The 21,365-nt window shown below is 39.6% G+C and overlaps 1 protein-coding gene and 1 long non-coding RNA gene across 2 annotated transcripts in view; one reads left to right on the top strand and one right to left on the bottom strand.

Annotated features, from left to right (window-relative positions):
- LOC137581815 (uncharacterized) overlaps positions 1-21,365 on the bottom strand; it is a 176,959-nt gene that overhangs the window by 149,351 nt on the left and 6,243 nt on the right. The window lies entirely within an intron of this gene.
- LOC137587114 (uncharacterized) lies at positions 728-1,724 on the top strand. The gene has a single exon (XM_068303374.1). It carries the CDS (start codon positions 870-872, stop codon positions 1,578-1,580), a length of 711 nt encoding a protein of 236 aa, XP_068159475.1. The 5' UTR covers positions 728-869; the 3' UTR covers positions 1,581-1,724.

Raw genomic sequence — 21,365 nt, 5'->3', positions numbered from 1 at the left:
GTTTTTCTTTATGCTGATGTTTTTATTATTAAATTTTCTTGAATTTTCATTTACATTTTTCTTCCTCTTCCCGCCCAGTTTTTTTTTCCTCGCTTTTTCCTTTGCTTTTTGTTGTTGTATTATGTCGTGTTATATGTTATTTTGTGTATTCTATCCTCTGTGAGCGATGATGGTGATGATGACTCCACTTCATTTTCACACTTTTCATTCAATTTATTGCATTTCGCAATTTTAGCACTTCTTCCCCCTCCCTCCCTCCAACTCCTGTCTCATTTTCATTTTCTATTCAACCTCGTTTCATTATTGTCTTTTAGCTTTCTTCTTCTTTTTTTGGTTATTTTTTAAATGCTTTCACAGTTTGAAACAAATTTCAAAGAAATTTTGGAAAAAAAACTAACTTGAAAATAATCAGAGAGCAATTTCCCCACACACTTAGTCCAATCATTCGAAGAGAATTCTCAACTAGAACTCATAGACTCCTGAAGTCTGCAGATGTCCTGTCTGGAAGTAGCTAAACAGACAATGTCCTCAACTTTTGACCTTTTGCTGGGTTATAAATAAAGGATAAGGAAATTTATAAGCCTCATCAGTCTCTGTCGCTCTGCCTCTGATAGTCCAATTGATATCTAAATCGATTATTTCAATATATTCTCTAAACTAAGCAAGCAAACGCTTTATATGTTAACAATTTGTTAAACATTTTGCATTCCATTTCGATAATTTAAAAAATTAACACCATGTGAGCACCAAAGCAGAAAGTGATAGATATTTTTCCGAAAGCAAAAAGAATAATCATAAATAAAGCTCACCCAAAACTAGCGAAATTCGCGAAATTGTCATTTGTCATAGAACGTAAACCAATTGGAATTATGAAACCAGAAGAAACCGCTTTAGCAGCAGCAGCAGCAGCAGCAGCAGTAACCAACAACAACAATGAAATGGATGCCAATGAGCCCAGCACTAGCCGTGGGCAAGTGAGGGGACGCCAGCAACAGCAACTGGTCAACTTTGATGGGTCCGATAGGTGTACTTGCATTAATCGTATTTTAAAGGAATTGGATGAAATCAGTAAGCATCCACCGCCCAATTGTGGCGCTGAGAGCTATAAGGACGATATCTGCCGTTGGAAGGCCTTCGTAAAGGGTCCGCCCGGCACTGCCTATGAGGGTGGTAACTTTAAGCTGGATATACGGTTCCCCAAATCGTATCCAGTTCGCTTCACCACTCGCATCTATCATTGCAATGTTGATAGTCGTGGTGTCATTTGTCTGGATGTACTCAATGAACGGTGGTCTCCAGTGATGACCATTGCCATGTTATTGTTATCAATTTGGGTTCTAATTGGTGAATGCAATCCAAATGATCCCTTGGTCCCAGTTATTGCCGATCATTATAAATCCAATCGAAAGGAGCATGATAAAGTCGCACGTACTTGGACCTTGCGTTATGCCAGAGAGAAAGCGACTCCAACCGCTACTTCCACTTCCACTCCCGATTCCACTTCCTCTTCAACAGCAGCAGCAACAACTACTATTACAGAGAAACAAAGTGATGAAACACTGACCCCCGAACAGACTTAACCCAATATATATACACCATAAAGTTATTGTATATGTTTATACGAATAACCAAAAACGACTCCACTCCACACCCCACATTCATTCTTCTCATCCTTTTCATCCAACAGTCACTTTCTGTTTGCCAATAAACCATGTCGATAACAATTTCCCGAGGCTTGAGAAGGTATACTACACTATACCACCAAAAAGGGCGGTGTGTGTGTGTGTTCGTGTAGAGGTGTGGACAATTTATAAAACCAAGTCCAACCCTTCTCTGGCAAAAGCTAGAGCGCTGGGGCTGTTGCGGCCAAGATACGTAGCCATCGCAAGCCATAGTGGGAGCGTTTGGCACGTTCATGTCTATGAATATTCATGAGCTGCCAAAAAATGAGAAAAGGCAGCAGCAGCAGGAGCCACGAGACGCGGAAGACGCGTTCGCGTTCTCGTTTTCCATTCACAGAGCAGGGCCAAAAAGCAAACCCAACCAAAATGGCAAGAGAAGGAACTGTGTCGTCCGGTTTGTAGATGATACGAGGCCGACAAGTGGCTGAATGGTTCCCGTTTTTTCTGTTCTCTCCTTTTTGTTTCTTGTTTGGATAAACAAGCTAAGTAGTTTCATTTAAAACGAGGTCAATGAAATTGAACTTGGTGTGAATTTCTCCACTTATTTTTATATTAAAGCCCATATTTGGTAGTCACTTGGCCTGATAAATTGATAAACAAAGTATCGGAATAGCAAATGGCTTATAATCCCTTAATATGATTTCAAACCATAAATTTGTCTGTTATTCATTCCGAAACTACTTTACCTAATAAGTTTCAAATCTTTTACTCGAAACCCGTCTGCGTAGTTTGTGCCATTTCATTTCCATTTCTTTCTGATTATACAAGAAGAAATGAAACCCGTCGTCTGAGTGAAAATATCTTCAAAAAGCGTTCCGCCCTTTCATTGTCATTTTGCGCTTGCTTAAACAAGTCTGAAACGTTAATGAACTTAAAGAAATTAATTAAAGTGGCAACCAGAGACAGGAACTGTGACACACGCTCATCCACACACTCATGTGAGTGGGTGTGTGGCTTAACGCTCGCAAACGCCTTTATTGAAAACGACATCCGGGTCCATCTTGTCCAGGGTAAATGCAATAAAAGTGTGTTTCGCCAACAACAATCCAAACCCATAACGACTATGCGAATGCCCTTGGTTTAGTTATTATCTTCTGCCGAATGTTGCAAGTGTCACAAGCACCTCGAGAGCCATGCAGATGCCATTGGCATACAAAACGAATGGAAGCCAAAATGGCTCTTGCCATGAGCTTAGATACAGACCGAGCGGCACAAGCACTAGTTGGGGAGTGGTCAGCCACAGGATCAAGGGCATGGCTCTAGGGCTAAATGCGGAAGCTCTCAAATTTAAAGTATACCCAACATACAGACGCCTCGAATCGATGGCAAGTGCCACTAGATAGGCCAACATTTTTACAAATCCCTCAGAGTTCAAATGGTTCTCGATCTGCCAGGCCAAAGTTAGTAATTAAAAGTTAGTATTTCTTGTGGACGAATTCACTTACATTCATTATTATCCAAAGTATTAGGCCAAGACTCGAAATAGTTGTTAAAAAGACATTTACCTGGAGTAACAATTGCAGCCAGAGACTTGTGCCAATCGGCACTATAATCGAAAAGGATACAGCAACGTCTGAATTATCCATTACGCAGTATATGAACAGATTGTTACGGCCAGGCCTACTGGATGGCAAAAATGTCATATGTCAAGCCTGATAAGTTGCTAGCCCAAATTTACCGTCTGTCGTCTGAAGTGCTTTAGCTAATATGCTCAACTCTTGTATTACCTTGTAGCAATTTTGATGTGAAACAGGAGCAATAAATATTGCCGCGTGTTGTCAGTAAACCGACGACCAGAACCAGAGCTGGGGCTGACTGAACAAACTTCAGTCCATTGCCATGCCCATGCCCATGCCGATGTGAGACACTCGCCGATATTGCAGAAAATTAACAAATGAGCCTGACAAGCGCATTGCTGATGAGTTTTACCCACCATCATTTTGCCTGGCAGCATCATCATCCGATGGTCGTGTCAAAAACTTTCTGCACTCTCAGCTGCTTTTATTGAATTCCATTACACAGTTTCCATGTCAGGCCAAGCGATGTCATCATAAAGGCTGACTAAAACAACATTTCCCCTGACTATCCCCCCCGCCACTAGATACTTGCTCTTTGGTTTTTGGCACCCAAAAAAAGAAGAAAACAAAAACAAAAATATTGGAACACATCGTCGATATCGTTGTCATTAACATTAATGGCCAAATTGTTTTAGATGGCCAATTGCCTTTAGCCAACCACCAAAACGGAAAGCCAGAACGAGAACGAGTAGCAAAAAAAAAAAACCCCAAAAACTAAAGAAGAGAAGCATACAACTCCACCACCCATTGTCGACTTCTGCTCTTGACATGGGCAAAGCAATGCGGGTTGTCGGATGCTCTAGCTACAAAATACAGATTGCAAATGCTTGATAATGATGACAGTCAGAGACAGGGACAAAAAGAGAGAGAGAGAAAGAGAGAAGGCTACACACGAAGAAAGTGAGAAGGAGAGAAAAACGAGAGAGAAAGAGATTTCGAGATATGTAGACTAATTCTGACCAAGCTTATGAAAAACAATAGCCAGTCAGTCACTGACAGAAATAGCATGCCAAAAAAGGAGATCCTTATCAACAGGTAAATTGTTTTCTCTTTATGAATTTCACCAACTAGATATAGTCAAAAATACATATACATACATATACTTATCTTTATACTGTGTCCACATCAAATTGAATTAGCTTAAAACTGATTTTTGTCTTGTGGCCTTTGTTTAATTAATAAATTTTAACTCTGCTTCGTTATCTTGCATTGCTTTTTCATCATTACATCATGTTACATCAATGCATTGCATCTTCTAGTGCATTATTCAAGTCTGCTTTCATTACATCGTGTTACATAAGAAGTTTTTCATCATCTGTACATCATCTGAAGTTGCATTTCGTAACGTAAATTGTTTGTTTTCTGATCTTCTTTCTTCTCTGGAAGATGGTTTAGACTTATCATTTTAAATAATAAGAGTCTCTAATCTCACCTTATCTTTGCTAACTTTGTAAGTGACTTATCCTATGTGAGTTTGCCTCTGATTATCTGTCAATACTTTTCGACAAAGTTCTTAGAAATGCTGAATTCCCTTGAATATTTTTTTAATTTGCTGATCCCAGCCACCGTAAACAATTTGGACCGCAACAAAAGGCAAACCAACAGCCAGAGAACAGTTTGTCAACTCATCTTGGAATGCCTCTCTGGTTGGCGCTTCAATTATTGGCAGTACAGGAGCGGATCTGGGCACAGGGAAAACTTAAGTTTGACGGAGTTCGGATTGGCATTAAAACGAGAAGCACTACATGCTTAGACCTTCGTTCAATTGTTTTCCTTATCCTTGGACTGGCTCCGTTTATGTTTAGTCTAGTCGTTTAGTTTTAGTTGTGGCAAGAAGACGAGACAATCAATTTGAAAGGATTTTTAGTAGAGCCTTTTGTGCAGCAAATTTCGCTGCCTTCAGTTTTGGCTTCGGCTTTGGCTTTGGCTTTGTCTTTGGCTTTGGCATTTGGTGGTCTTCGCACAGATTTTTCGGGTAAAATTTAATTAAGCTGCAAAATGCTGATGCCAGTAAGATCCTTGTGGAGGGTTGGGGAGGAGGCGTTGAGTTGGATGAGTTGGCATCTAAATATTGTTTTACACGACGCTTTAACTGCAACTGCAACTCATACTTTCTGTTCCTGCTGATGCTGCTGATGATGGGTTTTTGCCTTTCTTTTTGTTTTTCGCATGCCTTATAATAATAATCATAATAGTGCCGCTAGCCAACAACTGTTTCATTAAAAGAAAAATAAAGATGAAGGAAGCATTCGCTGGGATAGAAACAGTAACAGGGCCTTCCATCTGATGTATGAATAAGTATATATGTATGGATAAATATGTATTTATGTATGTATGTTGTTTTATGCGTATGATGATATTTTGCCAAGCTAAAGTTATGAGGTACAAGAAAAACGGATAATATTTTTTTCTCCAGCTTTTCCCTCACTTAGCTGCTCAGGGGGTAGGAAGAGGGAAAAATGGCTACAATTGTGGCGGTTGGGGTGTGTGTGTGTGTGTGTGTGTGTGTGTGTGTGTGGTGGGCGATGGCGGAGGTGGTATGACTTGCACTTGCTCTTTTAGTTAAATGTTTGAAAAGAAAAATTAAAAACTTTTTTACAACAGCTTCTTCCTCCTCTTCTTTTCTGTGTTTTTTCCTGCTTTCTTTGCTTTCCACGCATAATATCCTTCGTAAAGTTAAACGGGCCACAAGCAACAGAAGCAGCCCTAGAAGATTACTTCACATATGCGCCCCATCTTAATCCCAACTAAAGACACATCAAAAGAATAAAAAACAAAAAACAACAAACAAAAATAACAAAAAGAAAAAAAAACCAAGTCAAACTAGATGAGCAAGAAGAAACCGCAGAAACCTCAGGCTAAAGTGACACCAAAAAACAAGTGCGAATTTTGCAGAGATAAACTAAAACATATGTTATATGTGTGTATGTGTGCTGACCTCGCGTTTAACTTTATACCAAAAATGTTCTAGGATGAAGTGAACAGATTTGATCAGTCGTTCAATTTCTAATCCAGATTTCTTTAATTCTTGATAATTAGCCATTAAAAGTTAATCAACTTGCGAATTGTTCGGCACACCCCGCGTATACGTAATTGTTGGCATTAACTACCTAGTAACATTGTTGAGTTAAGGAAGCCTTTTCTTATCGGTTAATGTTATCTAACCTCTTCTTATTAATCCTTTAGTTCGTTTGGCTCTTCAACCAGTTTGTTCCCACATTGCAATTTCAAACGGTTTTGGTTTTCTATTATGTTTAATGGACTACAATGTCTGAATGAAGAAGCAGCTGACCAGAACGGCCAAGGATGCATAATGAATGCCATAGATTAAACAAGATGCTCTCCTCATATTGTCAATAAATTCAATTTATTTGCAGAACTTTGTTTTTAAGGCCAAACGAAATACTCAAAATGCTGGAGCAAAAGTTAATCGGAATACTCAAATATGTAAATATCTTTCATAATGATTGTTTAAAAATGCATTTAGCAAATGGTTCAGATGAAACGACTTTAAGGTATCCGTCCTTCACCTTTTACCTTAAAACAGTAATTTTGGTTTTCTACTTTCTTTTTTTTTGGGCGTTGCGAACACATGCGGTAAACTGAGAAAGAAGCGCAAACGGAAAAAGACAAGTAAAAATTAGAAAAAAGAAAACTTGTAGCAACTTTTCGTTCTTATTTTTTTTTGTATACATACATACATATTGCCGTGTACCTCAATCCTGGTCCCTTGTCCTTGGTATGGCCCAAGTTGACTAGCTGCTTGGCATGTCTTGTCTCGGCATGTGTACACACAGCCTCCACACGACCCTCAACTCTCCTCTTCTTCCCTCCCGAAAAAAAATGCTCGAAAAGAAGGAAAAAGAAAACCTTCACCCCGTGCCTTGACTGCTTGGTAACTTTTGGTAGTGCGGCGACATCTGCCAATGTTTTGAACATTGCAATACACACACACACACACACACACACAGGGCGAATGACACACACATACACACTGGGCGAAATGGAGAGAGAAATGTCAGAAGAACAGCAAGTGTGTCTCACACGCAAAAGGACAAACTCCTTGGCAAAATAATGAAAAAAGTAACTCAAAGTCGTATTTGTATTTTCTTCAGCTTTCAGCTATCGCTCGTCTTGGTCTTCATCTTCAGCTTCAGCTTCGGACGACATCTTCGTTCCGAGGTCTATGTACTCGTCGTTCTCGTCGAACTCTTCCATCATGCGCCAAGGTTTTTGTGTGGAAATTGGTGCGAGTAATTGGTTTGTTAGAACAAAACTTCAAGTCGTACCCAAAAACTGGACAACATGGGCAAAGTTTTCGTCAGCCCATGCCCATGGACTGACTGTAAGACATATTCCAACCTCCCAACCTCCCTGGCTTCCTAGCTAGCTAGCTACCTATCTACCTGGTGACTGACAGACAACCTAATAATAATCTGCATGCCAGCCAGAATCTCAGTCATGAGGATGCAAGCGGCAAAGCGGCAGCGCGGCAGGACACACAGGACACAACCGACAAACAAACTTAAAAGCATGTCACACAGAGAGTTTTCGGTTTACACAGATTTTGCGCAACTGCACACAACTTTGCATTTAGTTTTGGCCAAAGAAGATGGAGAAGAAGACACCCTTCTTCATCCAGCAGCGTTTGAGTGGTGCGGGAAAAGTAGTGAAAGGAAGATACATGTCACTGACACACACACACACACACACATATACAGACACCCAAACACACACACGAGAAGTTGGAAAATGGAGACAGAGCTGAGGCTGTCGCAGCACAAAGGTTAAAAAGCAATTTTTCGAAATGTCAGCGAACAAAATTTCATTACAAATTTTTATTTGTCTATTCGCCTTGGTGCACACTCTCCCTTACTCCTGCTGCTGCTTCTCTTCTATGCATGTTGCTTCTGCAATGGAGTTATTCCAGCAAACAAAAACATGCAAAATTTAAAAGGGCAAAAGTAACAAGTAACTGATCATATTCTAAATGGAAACTCACTCGCTACTTACACTGTGATCGATAACGAATAACGAATGATCGATTGAATTGTAAGCGTTTGGATCGACAACGAGTGGAGTGAAACCAATTGAGAGACCAATTGTATCCCAAACGATTAGTAAAATAATAAGTATGGAAATGGGCCGAAATCACAATTCAGTAATCAACGATCACTCGGGGGATTGAGTCGAAAAGCCAACCATTGTGAACAACTGAAGAAAGTAAAAGAGTCTTATAACTTACTCACTTTTAGGCTTACTATATAAGCCAATACTATCCCAAATTGGATCAATGATTTCATAGTAAAAGATTTCAATTAAAGTGTAGCGGTCATAGAAATTTTGGTACTTATTCTACCTCACTTGGCTTTAGACAAATATTTATGTAGATGATTTATTAATAAATGAATTTTTGCATATGCAGAATGTATTCGACCGCAAAAACAGACGATGGCGGCGACGGCTTGTTCAATGTTCTAAAGGAGAAATTCGATGTTCTGAAAAAAAGGATTTGCCATGCTAAACATTTCAACCAAAAGCCTTAAGCTATTCGGAAAATTACATCACTCGAGTAAATATGAGAAAAAGATGGCAATGGCAAATGGCTAGAGGAGCATTTGACTGTTGGAAAGAGTGAGCGAGAGAGAGAGGTTGAGACAGAGAGGGGTTACATGGGTAACGAAGGCAAACGGAGGACCTTCACGATTAATGGCAACGAAAAATGTAATGTAGCGTCCTGATTTCTGTCTCTCCATACCCGCCCCTCTTTTGCCTCCTCGCTCTTTCTCTTTGTCTGTGTGTGTGTGTGTTTATGTGGGCGGCTGCAAACAAAAACAAAACAGCAAGCTTAAAGAAAGTGGGAGGTAGAGCAAAGGATGAGAAACAAAAACAACATTTTGGGGCCAATGGTCGGTTGATTTAACCATGCAATGGGTCAGCATTGAAGAAGGAAGGACGCTCTCAGTCGTCTCTCTCTCTCTTTCTCTTTCTCTGTGAGAGTGTGTGTAAGGGAAGGTATGCGGAAGGAAATGCCAACTGAGAAGGAATTGGGGTAAAAGTTGCGGTCGCCTACTCCAGCCATCTCCTTCTCACTGTTTCTCGTTGGCAAGGGTCCTCGACATCATCGAGAAATGAAAATAACTCAAGCGAAAATACAATCATATTTTTATTGCCGGCTGGTTGGCTGCATCATCGTCGTCGTCGTCCACGTCCACGTCTACGTCCTCGTTCCCATGTCACTTCTCTTGTTCCTGTTGTTGTCCACATTCAACTGGGAACTGAGAAGCCCAAGGAAGCGGACACAAACTGGCAACCCAATTCTTGTTTTGCTCCGTTTTAGTCTCGATTATTCTTGGAGGCGTTTGTCTTAATAGCAATAGCAACAACAACAACAACCACTTTCTACGCCAATAACAGTCAAGACTTGAGAAGGCATGGGCCGGAGTTGGAGTTTCAGTTCGGGTGAAATGAATTAAAAGTGAATCAAAACATCTGGACGACGACGGCACGACCAAAAGACAAAATACAAACATCAAAACCGACAACGGCGAATGGCGTACGATATTTCCACTATTTATTTGTAATGTTGCCCGATGGGAGGAGGAGTTGAGGGTTCAGTTGGTTGGATGGTTGCTTGCTTGAACGGCTTTCGTTTGAGTTAAATAAGCAATCATCGAGAAGGAATTACACGAGCGACTTTACGTTTCGCCTCAGGCTAAATTTTGGACCGAACTGTCTAAATAATTCAGATTTTTGATAGATCCTTGGACCAAACTTACTTATCAAATGACAAAAATAAATCACACAGACAGCACATAGCCATAGATACATAGGTTTAAGTACCTACATATATACCTACTATATACTATATAGAAAATATGCATGCCAAGCAATTTGCATTTTGCACACCGCAAAACGGTAAAGCAAAACATGAAACACGGCAGAGAACAACAAAATGCTGCAGAAATATGCTAAATTACGAAAAGACAAAACATATAGAAGAAAAAAAAAAGTTTGTTAGTCCTTCTTACCTTTTTTGCATGCACTTTGCCCTCAACGCAAACCCACAAACCTCCCCCCGAAAAGTACTTTCAAGATGTTGCCCAAAGTCGAAAAAGATAGAAAGTAGAATAGGCCAGAAGGACGAAACAACAAAAGGACGGAAGGAAGGAAGGAAGGTAAGTGGCGTGTGGAAGAGTAAAAACCATTTGTTGAAAATGATAGAACAAGGGACAGAGAAAGAGAGAGAGAGACTCCGCCATAACTCTGGCAATTGCCCAGGCCAGACCAGGCTAAACTCTGTCTTCCTTCTCTTGGCCAGGTGAGGAAAAAGCCAAATAATCAGAGTCAGAGACAGAGAGTGTCAGAGAGAGAGCAAGCAAATTTTCTCATGGTGCTCATGGTGCTCCTTCTACTCCTACTCCTACTCCAAAGCCTTGTTGTGTGCTGTTATTGAAAATAGTTTTACAATTTATACATAGTGAGTGGCCTTTGTGTGAAGCAGCAACAGCACCACCATCCTGCACCACCCAGTTGTCTGTGCAGTTGTCTTTCTTTAGTTTAGTCATTGTTGTTGTGGTTGCTGCATCTCTTTTTGCATGACAAAGGCCCTTCAAATTGGCAGTTGAAATGTCAGCTCAAGACGGACCAGCCAAAAAGAAAAAAAAGACAACCCAAAAAGATGCCCGACTAAAATCAAAGAGGGTTTTTTGCATTGCTCAAATACTTAGAGTAAATGATATAATTGAAACTATAACATAAAAATTATGTTTAATTGAAAGTGATTTTCCTTAAAATTTAGATAATATGTCAGGTCTATTTCATTGTCGGTCGAAATGAATATACCCCGTTTGACAAGAGGGTATTAAGTAGAGTGGGGGATACTGATGACATCTAAGCAGCTTTGTCGGCTTTCAGCAAACTTCGAGACAGGACAAGAAGCAAGCAGTCATGGCAACCAATCGAGGCTAGACAATAATAATGGATCAATCAGTTTGCATCTGCAATTTTTATTTACTATTTGCAAATATTTTGCCATCAAATTTACAAGAGTGGCTAATGTTTGAAAGGATATTTGTCTTTTGTTTTAAATATTTATCATTCCATTCTAAGTATTTTGCTCCAGCTCTTGTTTGTGTCTCTTCTCACTGTAAACGGGAAGGTGAGAAAATGAAGAAGAAGGAGTGAAAAATTCCGAACGAGAAGCAAACTAGAGACATCAAGATCAAGGCAAAGTAAGAACTAACAACAATTTATGTATAAAGATGCCATCCAACGTAAAATTGACTAAAAATTAAGCCAAAAACCGAGTCCCAACTTTAATGTACAATGTTGTATTTTATTTTGTATATTTCTCAAACTAACATTCTGTCCCATACACTGAATGGCTTTAGTAAAAAATCTTTTTTCCTTTTTCTTTTTGTGTTGTTTGTTTTGTTTATATCACAAATATAATATAATAAATTACATGCGCTTGAGTAATCGAATATTTATGATGAAACCCAAACACTCACCCACAAAAGACTACCGAAGCTGGGCTCATCTCTCATCCCTTACATATCCACACTTATCCACACCCATTTCATATGCATTGAAAAACAAAAAACACGAAACGAAACGAAAGCAATCTGAAGGGAAAAGAAGAAAAAAGTAGCCAAGAAAAGAAATTGAGAATGCGAAGAAAGAAAACGCAAAAAGGAGTGTGTGCGGCTGTCAAAACAAATCCGTAAGAGATTACATTAAAAGACGCATTTGGACAGGACAGGACAGGGACAGGACACAGTAGAGGACAGCTCAATCGCAATATATGGCTCAAACATACCCACTTCCTACCTGCATTCCCCCATTGGAGTCCTTTTGAATGCCAACACCTCAGCTTCCAATCACTCAGAAGAAGCATCTTCGACAGCGACGGAACATTCTGTGATGCAAAGTGACAGCACAGTAGTTATTTCTCTTACTTTTCTATTTATTATGATTATATTATGATATTATTATTATACGTGTGTTTTCTTTTTTTTGTCTTCTTCTTGAAGACGTGCATTGTATTTGCAACACGGGATGGTAAATGAAAACTTTGGCTACGCTTACTGAATCATAAGACAAAGTAATAACTTTGGTGACCCCGACGCAAAGAATTTCCCACTTGCCAATACAGAAAGGAATTCATGGTTGGAAATGGAAAATAGACTCAAAGTTAAACTTGAGACAAAACTGCTGATCCAATGACATCAGGCTGGGAGTAGAGAGAGATTAAAACAATAAATGGTGACCCCGACGTCTATTCTGTTGCACAGTGCCATTGTTGACCCCGATGTGGTAAACGTGGCTGGCGACAATAAGCCTATATGGAGGTCATATGCCAGCTTCATGGAAATATAATCTTAACCGTTTTAAGACTCAACATATTGGCCTACCTCCTTCGCCTATCTTTCGCACACACAAGCTTTTTCCGTGCCTCTTTCTCTGTCTATCTTCCTCTAGCTGCCCACATATTCGTGTCTATGATATGCAAATATTTGAGGGGATTTTATCCGCCCAAAGGAAAAATAACCGAATGCAATGCTATTGGTGGGCGCTGACGCGGATCCGGATCGGGAACTGATGCGGATATGTATGCGGATGTGGTTGTTCTGAGCAAACTGCTCGCTCTCTGTCTGTCTGTGTGTCCCTGTAAGTGCGACTCTAGAAATCCGATTTACATATTACTGTGAGAAAAGTCTGCTTTGAATAAACTTTCTCTCTCTCTCGCTCTTATTCTCACTCTCTCTCCGTCTCTATCTTTGGCACTTTTTCTCTGTCTCACTATCTCTTAGTATGCGTGTGTGCAGTTTTTAAATTTGCAAACATGAGAATGTAAATTTGCAATGAATAAATTAACCAGAGTCTCGCCTCCCTCATCCCACCCCCCGCATGACATTCGCCCCCATCACCCACACTTACCCTCTTTGTATGTCGTTGGCTGTCTGTCTCCAATATTTGTCAACACTTTTGCTATTTATTACTATAAATAAATAGACTTACTTGCCTTGACATATGGTAAATGCTTTAAGTCAAGCTTTCTGCAACATAAATTTTAAGTTTTTTAATCACTTTTTTATTATAAGCATATCTATCCCTCCTCACTCTTTCTCGTTCTGTTCGCTCTGTCTCTTTCTTAAAGTGTTTTGCCAGGCCCAGCGGCTAGAAAGAAGAAACAATCACGTGGCTGAAGAGATAGACAGCCGCCTGACAGCAAACTCTTTTTGCAACATCAACAATAAAAAGTATACAAAAAATTAAAAGAAATCAACAGCATTGAGCTCGTGGTATCGACTTACAAATATCCTTTACACTTTACTAAGGATAAAATACACTAAATGAGACTATTCTTAAGTAAACTGATTTGTTGCTTCTTTCTTTGGCCAAAATCAACAGGTGAATGATATTCCTACCTGATACATATTAAGCAAGAAGTTATACCTTTCGCGGAATACCCAGTTATAGGGTATTAAAGCCAACGACAGAAAATAGGGAGTTTTGCGGCGGCGACCAGATGAAGAATAAAAGACAAAAAGAAAAGAAAAAACACAGAGCAAAAAATAACGTCAACAGCAGTGGCAAATGCAAACAGGAGGAGCAAGTGAAGAAGAGGCAGTAGCAGCTAGGACGACAATGTCAGGACGACTTTCACACAGAATCCAGAATCCTGAAGCCAAGGGGACAAACTTCCCCAAAACAGCGACAACAGCAACAAGCAGCCAGCCAGCCATCCAGCCAGCCAGCACACAACGAGCCGAGAAAACTCAATTAAACTTTTGTAATTACAGCTAAAACGGAAGAAGATATTTATCCAGTATAATTGCATTGAAGGCAAATGAAAGGAAAAGAAGAAAAGACAAGGCATGGCACGGCACGGCACGGCATAGCACGGCACGGCAAAGCAAAAGCAACAGCAGAGCCACAGCAAAAAGGAAAAACCAAAACCCAAAACCCAAGCGTCCCAAAAGAAAGCCAAAGAAAATAAATAAATAAAAGAAACGCTAGACACAAACAATAAAAAGAACGAGAGAGAAAAAAAAAAAACAAAGAACCAAAGTGTCCAAGCCAACGTTTAGATTATCCTCACCCAATGCCTGGAGAGTAGGCTCTGCAAGTGTCCCTAATTGAAATGTGATATCTGAGTCTCATAATGCAACAGTTGATTGTTTTGACTGCGGCTTAAAAAAAACCTTCACATCAAGTCATAAACAATCGCCTAATTCCCTCCGACTACTTCAAGTTCGATCGAGAAGCTTACAATATTCTTTGCTTCTTGAAAACTAATACAAATTTTACTTAAAGTCAACTGCAATGGGATTATAAATTCAATAAACATTTGTAAACTAAATAAGTTACTCAATTTACATATGATTGGCTATTGGTCGTTGTTTAGCATTGGGAGGTTAGTCTTGTTTAGTCTATTTGATTGTGGGAGTGAGGAGAGGGGATGGGTATTTGTGTGTGTGCACTGGATGAAGACATTAATTTGATGCAAATCGCGTCAAATGAACACAATCGAAGTGCTAATTGCGCTTCTTTCAATGCAGCCAATCAATAGCAGCGTACAGGTGAGTGCAGGTGGGTGCAGGTCAGGTGAATGCAATGACACAATCAACCATGGTAAGAGAGTGAGAGTGAGACAGAAAGAGTAAGAGAGCTTCCAGCTTACCTTGGGTTCATTATGTATGCGCGACACAGACAATGGACCACTGATGGACATTGCTGGAGGACATGGAGAACATGAAGAAATCGAGAATGTGGAGAACCAACCGATGGCTCCAACTGTTGGCCACGCCACAAATACAGACTCTGGTCAACCTGAAGCCGTTGACTGAATAAAATGTTTTGTAAATCTAAAACGCTTGGCATTTTACTATGCTATATACAAATAAGTGTGTCTGTGTGTGTGTGTGTGTGTGTGTGTGTGTGTATGACTCTGGTGGTCTCATCTAGACGAGCATTCTATAGATTTGACCTGCAGCTTGTCCATATACGGAGTCAAATTGCCGTAACTATGCGGTGCCAGTTTATCTATTTGCCTGCCCGACCAGCTTGTTAAGTTTTTGTGTACCACACACAAAACACACACACATCAGAGACAGGAAGCTGTAGCCATGCTTTCCTTTCACTATCCTCTCTCTCTCTCTCTATCATTTTCAGTTGAGCTGACAAACCGCAAATCGAACTCCAACTGTGTAATAATGCCTGCAGTTTCCATCATCATCAAAAGAACAGTGTGTAAGAGGCCCACACAGAGAGAAAATCGAGAATCTGATGGAGACAGCGAGAGTCAGAGAATGTGAGACACAGAGGAAGAGAGTGAGAGAGATAGACAGGGAAGATAGGGCATGATGTTTCTTTCAGCCTTCTGACAACATCATCAAAGTGTCATTGGCAAATGTTATCTCTTCTGTTCTGTCCTGTGCTGTTCAGTAATTTAATGTGGGCGCGGACTATAAAATATAAACTCAATTTTCCCAGCTTTCATTTAGCTCACACACACATACATACATACATGTAGACAAAAATGAATTTGTAAACGCAACTTTATGCTTCTACAACATTATTTTAATGCAATTTTTTGTTTACCTCTCTCACAATCTAGACACTTATTGATATCCAATGTTTAGACTGGACCAAAAGTTGTCAGCGATTGATCTACTTTGCACTAGATTTGATATGTCCAAGCCTATCGAATCCATCGAATATCAAACCAACTGCCAGAAGATGAACTATCCTCCTAGCTACACTTAGTATCAGGGTCACCTGCAAGGAACTTTGTTAGAGGTGACTTGGGTCCACCCTAAAGGTTTATGAAGTGCTTTTAATTTATATGCAACATTTTATACATTCATTCTTATATTATAGATTTAAGTGCATACATTAAGCAACGAATGGCCGAGATGAGTTCTTCTATATGTATATTGAATGCTGGATATGGTCAGGTCACAAAGCCATTATTAATATTATTATTATTATTATTATTACAAGAGTATGTACAATATATGTATATGTATGTATACATTGGGGGCTGGGCTGTGTACGCTCTATTCAATTTTTATAAGCAAGCAAAAACAAAAACCAATGCCAGCCTAAGTGCAGTCAGTGTTGGATTTTTAATGGTCGGTTGGACCGTTGGTCGAAACGGAGCAGAGCGGAGCTTGTTGCCAGGCATTATTTCATTTCATAAAAAGTTGCTATATAGTAGCTAAAGTCGCAAACAATTTATGAGTTCTTTCATGTCAGTTGCCATGGACATTGCCTGCTCATTAAATCCTGCATCAGTGTGTGTGAAAGTGTGTGCTTGTGTGCGTGTATCCTGTCCTGTCCAGGCCTGTTCCCATACGACTCTCGACTCGGTTTGTCGTGGCCATCAAAGTCGATTACCTAGAAAATGCTCAACATGCCACAATGCCAATCGATTAAGTTGCATTAGAGCAGCCAGAGGGAAAGAGACAATGAGAGAGAGAGAGCGAGAGAGACAGACACGGAGAGAGCTGTTGGCTCTTGACCTGAACCCTGACTTTCAGTTTATGCCCATCGGTTTAATGTCAAATTACATTACCATCTGAGAAGCGTCTGGTGTTTTGACAGCTGTTTTTGGCTATTGACATTCACTTCTTGCCAGCATCACACACAGAAACACAAACATACACACACACACAATCAGGCACAGATTCCCTACCAAACACACTTCCCCTACTATAACCATCCATTTTATTTAGGAGTACTTAACCTACAACACTCTTGATACTCTCACTCCTTTTCTTTTTTGGCCTCTCATAAACGTTAACATATATTTTGGAATCTGCGTTTTTATGAACCGAAAAGGCTCATCAAAGTTAATTTTTCGGGTTTCTTGACCATAAGCAGCGTGTTCACCACAAAACACAGATGCTCGATGAGTGTCATGACTGGATAACACCAAACTTGGGGCAGTGATTTTATTTTCTAAACTTCATCTCAGCATTATGTATTTCAAACAAACTGAACCTCCGAAAGTTTGATTATCTCCGACTGAAATGTAGAAGCCAACTTATTTATAAATGAGCGTCTCTAGTATTTCAAAACTGCCTAATTAGCCAAAAGTATTATCTGAATGTAACTTAACCCAAACAAAGTTTGAATCTTGGATAAACATATTGAATGATTGAATGAGTGAAAGAGTGAGTGTCATCAAGCGATGTCATCAATTCAAAGTAAATCAAGAAATGTAAACCCAAACTCAATCGCATGTTCCAGGCAAAACTACAATATATAACCATTATCAGGTGTCAGACTCGATGTTTACATAGTCAGCGGACATTTTCCATTCCATTTGAGTGTGTGTGTGTGTGTGTGTCTAAGGGTGGCTGTATGTGTGCGTCTGTATGTTGAGAGAGTTGGAGAAACTGTAAGACTTTCATAGACTTGACCGAAAGGGTCATCATTTGCTTGAACACGTCGTACAATCAATTGCCATTAGTTTTCATTACAGGCAAATTACCATAAAATCACAATGCCCAGGCAACGACTGACTAAGCTGATGTTGATGATGATGATAATGACAATGATGATGCTGATGATGATGACGATGATGTCGGCGGTAGTGGCAGACGACTTTTTCGATATTCATAGAATAATTACACTTTATCAGCTCTCATGAATTAACACCAAGAAAGGAATTTCATGGGTACCTTGGTCCTTGGGTCCATTTTAGATAGTTTCGTTTGCCTCGTCCACCTCAAATTAGTCAAGTTTTTGTTACATTTACGTGAAAATTACTGTAATTAGAATATATTGAGCAATAAAAGTGATTTTTATTATTGAACCAGCATGAAGTCAAACCCCAAACTCAACTCCATGGCCACTGCCATTGCCATGGCCATTTATTGATGGCCAGAAGATGGAACGAGACAAGTGGGGGGGATGACTACAGATTTGGTGTATATGTATGTTCACATATCGACACCCTCATCTCTCTTTCTCTTTCTCTCTCTCTCTCTCTCTCTCTGATTCCTTGAAACAGTTTTCCCGGTTTTTGTAGTTCATTTGTGGCTTCTCTTGTTGGCTAACAAAAAACCGGGCAAACTTTGTTTCCATGCAGCAACTCTTGAGCTTCCCTCTCCTGATAATGGAATGGGATCAAATGGGTTGGATGGAGGGGGTCAACTGTTGCCGAAGCCAATAAATGCCAGCCAACAACCGGCCCATACCATAATAGGAACTTGTGCGGCTGCACAGATAATAATTATGCTTCGTTGAGAAAGGAATGCGTACTCCATTTTGGGTCTCGGGCTTAAAAGGGATAACACAAATGTGCAATATCCAACATGGATGTATTTCAATCAAAACCTTAACAATTGCTGTCAATTAAATTCTCGTAATTGTGAGCCAATCGAGGATCTAACTTACAACAGAAGTGTTATATGACTCATAGTTAATTACGAAACATCCATCAATAATCTGTTTAGTATCTGCCAGTTAAACTATGAATACCTTGAAATATTTACAAGACTTTCCACTTTAGTTGATTGAACAGGGAAAGAAACCTAGATCGAATTCTCGCCGAGTAAGATATTTTTCATGAAAATCACAGTTATTAATAAGGAAAACCGAAATGGGATTAAATTAGTGGATACCATTGTCCATCTATGTATATTAGCCATGGGTTTAAAAACTTATCTCACATTGCTTTAAAGGCAAGACCTTTTTATGTATTTGTGTATATGTGAGAACATGCAACTAAGCAGCTGCAAGTCCTTTCATTTCTTTTGCTGTTCCTTGCACCTGGACATCGCGAGTTGCATGCAATCTCTTACTTGAACACTTACATATAACCCCAACACACGCGACTATCCATCGACTAAGAGACGAGTAAGAAAAGATAAAGGATTTCCTGTTAGCATCTAACTAAATGGATTTCGTTCTCGATCAAGCAGACCTTGTGTTTTGGATCAACATGCGAAAATCGATTGTAAACTTCAGTAGGCAACAGTCTTTAAACTCAAATTCCTTGTCATTCGATCGGTCTACAGATACAATTTCCAAATACCCATAAAGAGAACGAAAAAAGTCAACTTTATTCTCATTCATAAATTACTCTCAGAAAAAGTAGAACTCGAAAAAAAAGAAAGCAAATTATTCATTTAGTTTTTGTGTTTTGTTTATCTTCATATTTCATAGTTGTTATTGTGTTTCGGTACTCTCTTAGATTTTCCGACAAAATATATTTTTTTCCTTCTTTTTTTTCTTCTTTGGAACAAAAAAACACAAAATGGTTATCAATTTAGCAGCGCAGCCAGCAAACAACAGCCATGGCATTTTGGGTATTGTCCAGGCTCCGTCAGTGTTTCAGCCATTGGAAGTGTGGTTCGATCTGTTGGAGCAACGTTATGCCGCTGTGGGAATCGTATCCTTGCAAACGAAGTGCTACCATTTGCGTCTCTTTCTGAATCAGCAGTTGCCGGACACATTGAAACTTCAGTTGAATGAGGCCCTGGATCAGCATCCAGAAATCGACTTGGACTATGAGCATGTCAAGCAATGTATGCTAGAAATTTGGTCCTAAGTATGCACAATACCGCATACAAAAATGAATGTTAAGCCGGGACTTCATTTTGTGCAAGGACGGTGGACGGTGGACGGCGGCATGGGAGACAACAGAAGGCAGAAGATTGAGGAAGAGTAGAAAATTTATCAGACAAGTTCTTATCAAATCAAAGAGAATGGACACACATCCTATTAGCAGTTCGTGATCGTGTTTAACAATGTCAAATCAATTAAAAACTAAAACTCCAATACAAATTGGAAAGAAAAAGCAAGAAAAATTGGTTCTCCTTTATATATTTCTTTTTAGGCATCGCAATCATCAACAGTTTTTCATTAATATCTCCAATGGCCAAGAGTTCGATTCCATGATTTGTGTGTATATAATAAGGCCATTGTGGGGAAATGTGACACCTCTTTTTGTTGTTGGGTGTGGCAAATGAATCACTTCAATATCTCTGGTGGCTTCAACTCTTTGGCTAGACTGCAAACTGCCAACTGATTGATTGCCACACATGATTGCATTTTCCTACTCAGACTTCGATAAATATTGGTATACCCAGACAGGCGGCTATATCCACTCAGCTTTTCCTGTAGATCAAGAATATATATAGATTGTGGGTTAAGAAACATCTCCTTGTGAGATTTTTCTCATTTTCTTTTGGATTGAACATATCGAATGACTGGAATCGAATAAATCACTTTAACTATCGGTTCAGAAAGAAAAGCCCACGAGTTTGTAAACTTTTGTCCTATTACTAATTGAATTCAAGCACCATCAAAAAGTTTTGGGTAATCAACAACTCATCCCTAGAGAGCGACAGAGAGGGAGAGTTAATTATCGATAAGTAATCTGTCGATATTCGATTTCAGTTGTTACAGTTGTATAAGCCCCGACCCACTTCAGAGCCACATTAAGAGTACTTTAGCCTTGTCGTCCACATAGTCATCGTCGTCGTCGTCGTCTTTGGCTTCTGTTTTTTCTTTGTATTTTTTGCCGCATGTGTTTCTTTCTAGCTGAGATAATGGGCAACAATTTGGGGCGACACGATATGCTGCCAAGCCGGGATGAGGATGACGATCAGGATGCTGGTCTAGCAATATTTCGTCCACCGGCATTCAATCGACAGAGGCCAGTGCAATGGTTTGCCGCAATTGAACAACATTTCGAGGCATTCGAGATAACCAGCGATGCGGCCAAATGTGAATTGCTTATCGATGAGCTGGACATGGATATGCTTCAACTGATCGAAGCGGATGAATTGTGCAGTCCGGAATTCGATGGTGAACGCTATGAGAATATCAAACAAATTGTATTGCAATTGTGCTTGCCAGATTGTTTGGCGAGAAAATATTGAACGCCAAATATATTTCGTACATACAAATATACAACAAAATATACATACATGTATTAGAGACACAAAGAGAAAGAGAGGAAGAGAGAGAGAGAGAAAGCATGGGACTTCTCTGTAACTCTCCATCTCAATTTCTAAAAGATGAATCAATAAATTTCTACCTATTGAAAGCTCTAGAGTAGCTTTTTCTCTTTCCTCTCTCT

Source organism: Drosophila tropicalis, unplaced genomic scaffold, assembly GCF_018151085.1.
Source record: "Drosophila tropicalis isolate 14030-0801.00 unplaced genomic scaffold, ASM1815108v1 contig_158, whole genome shotgun sequence".
NCBI classification, from domain to species: domain Eukaryota; kingdom Metazoa; phylum Arthropoda; class Insecta; order Diptera; family Drosophilidae; genus Drosophila; species Drosophila tropicalis.
Note: the sequence above shows the minus strand (reverse complement) of the source record. Positions and strands in the feature narration are given on the sequence as shown.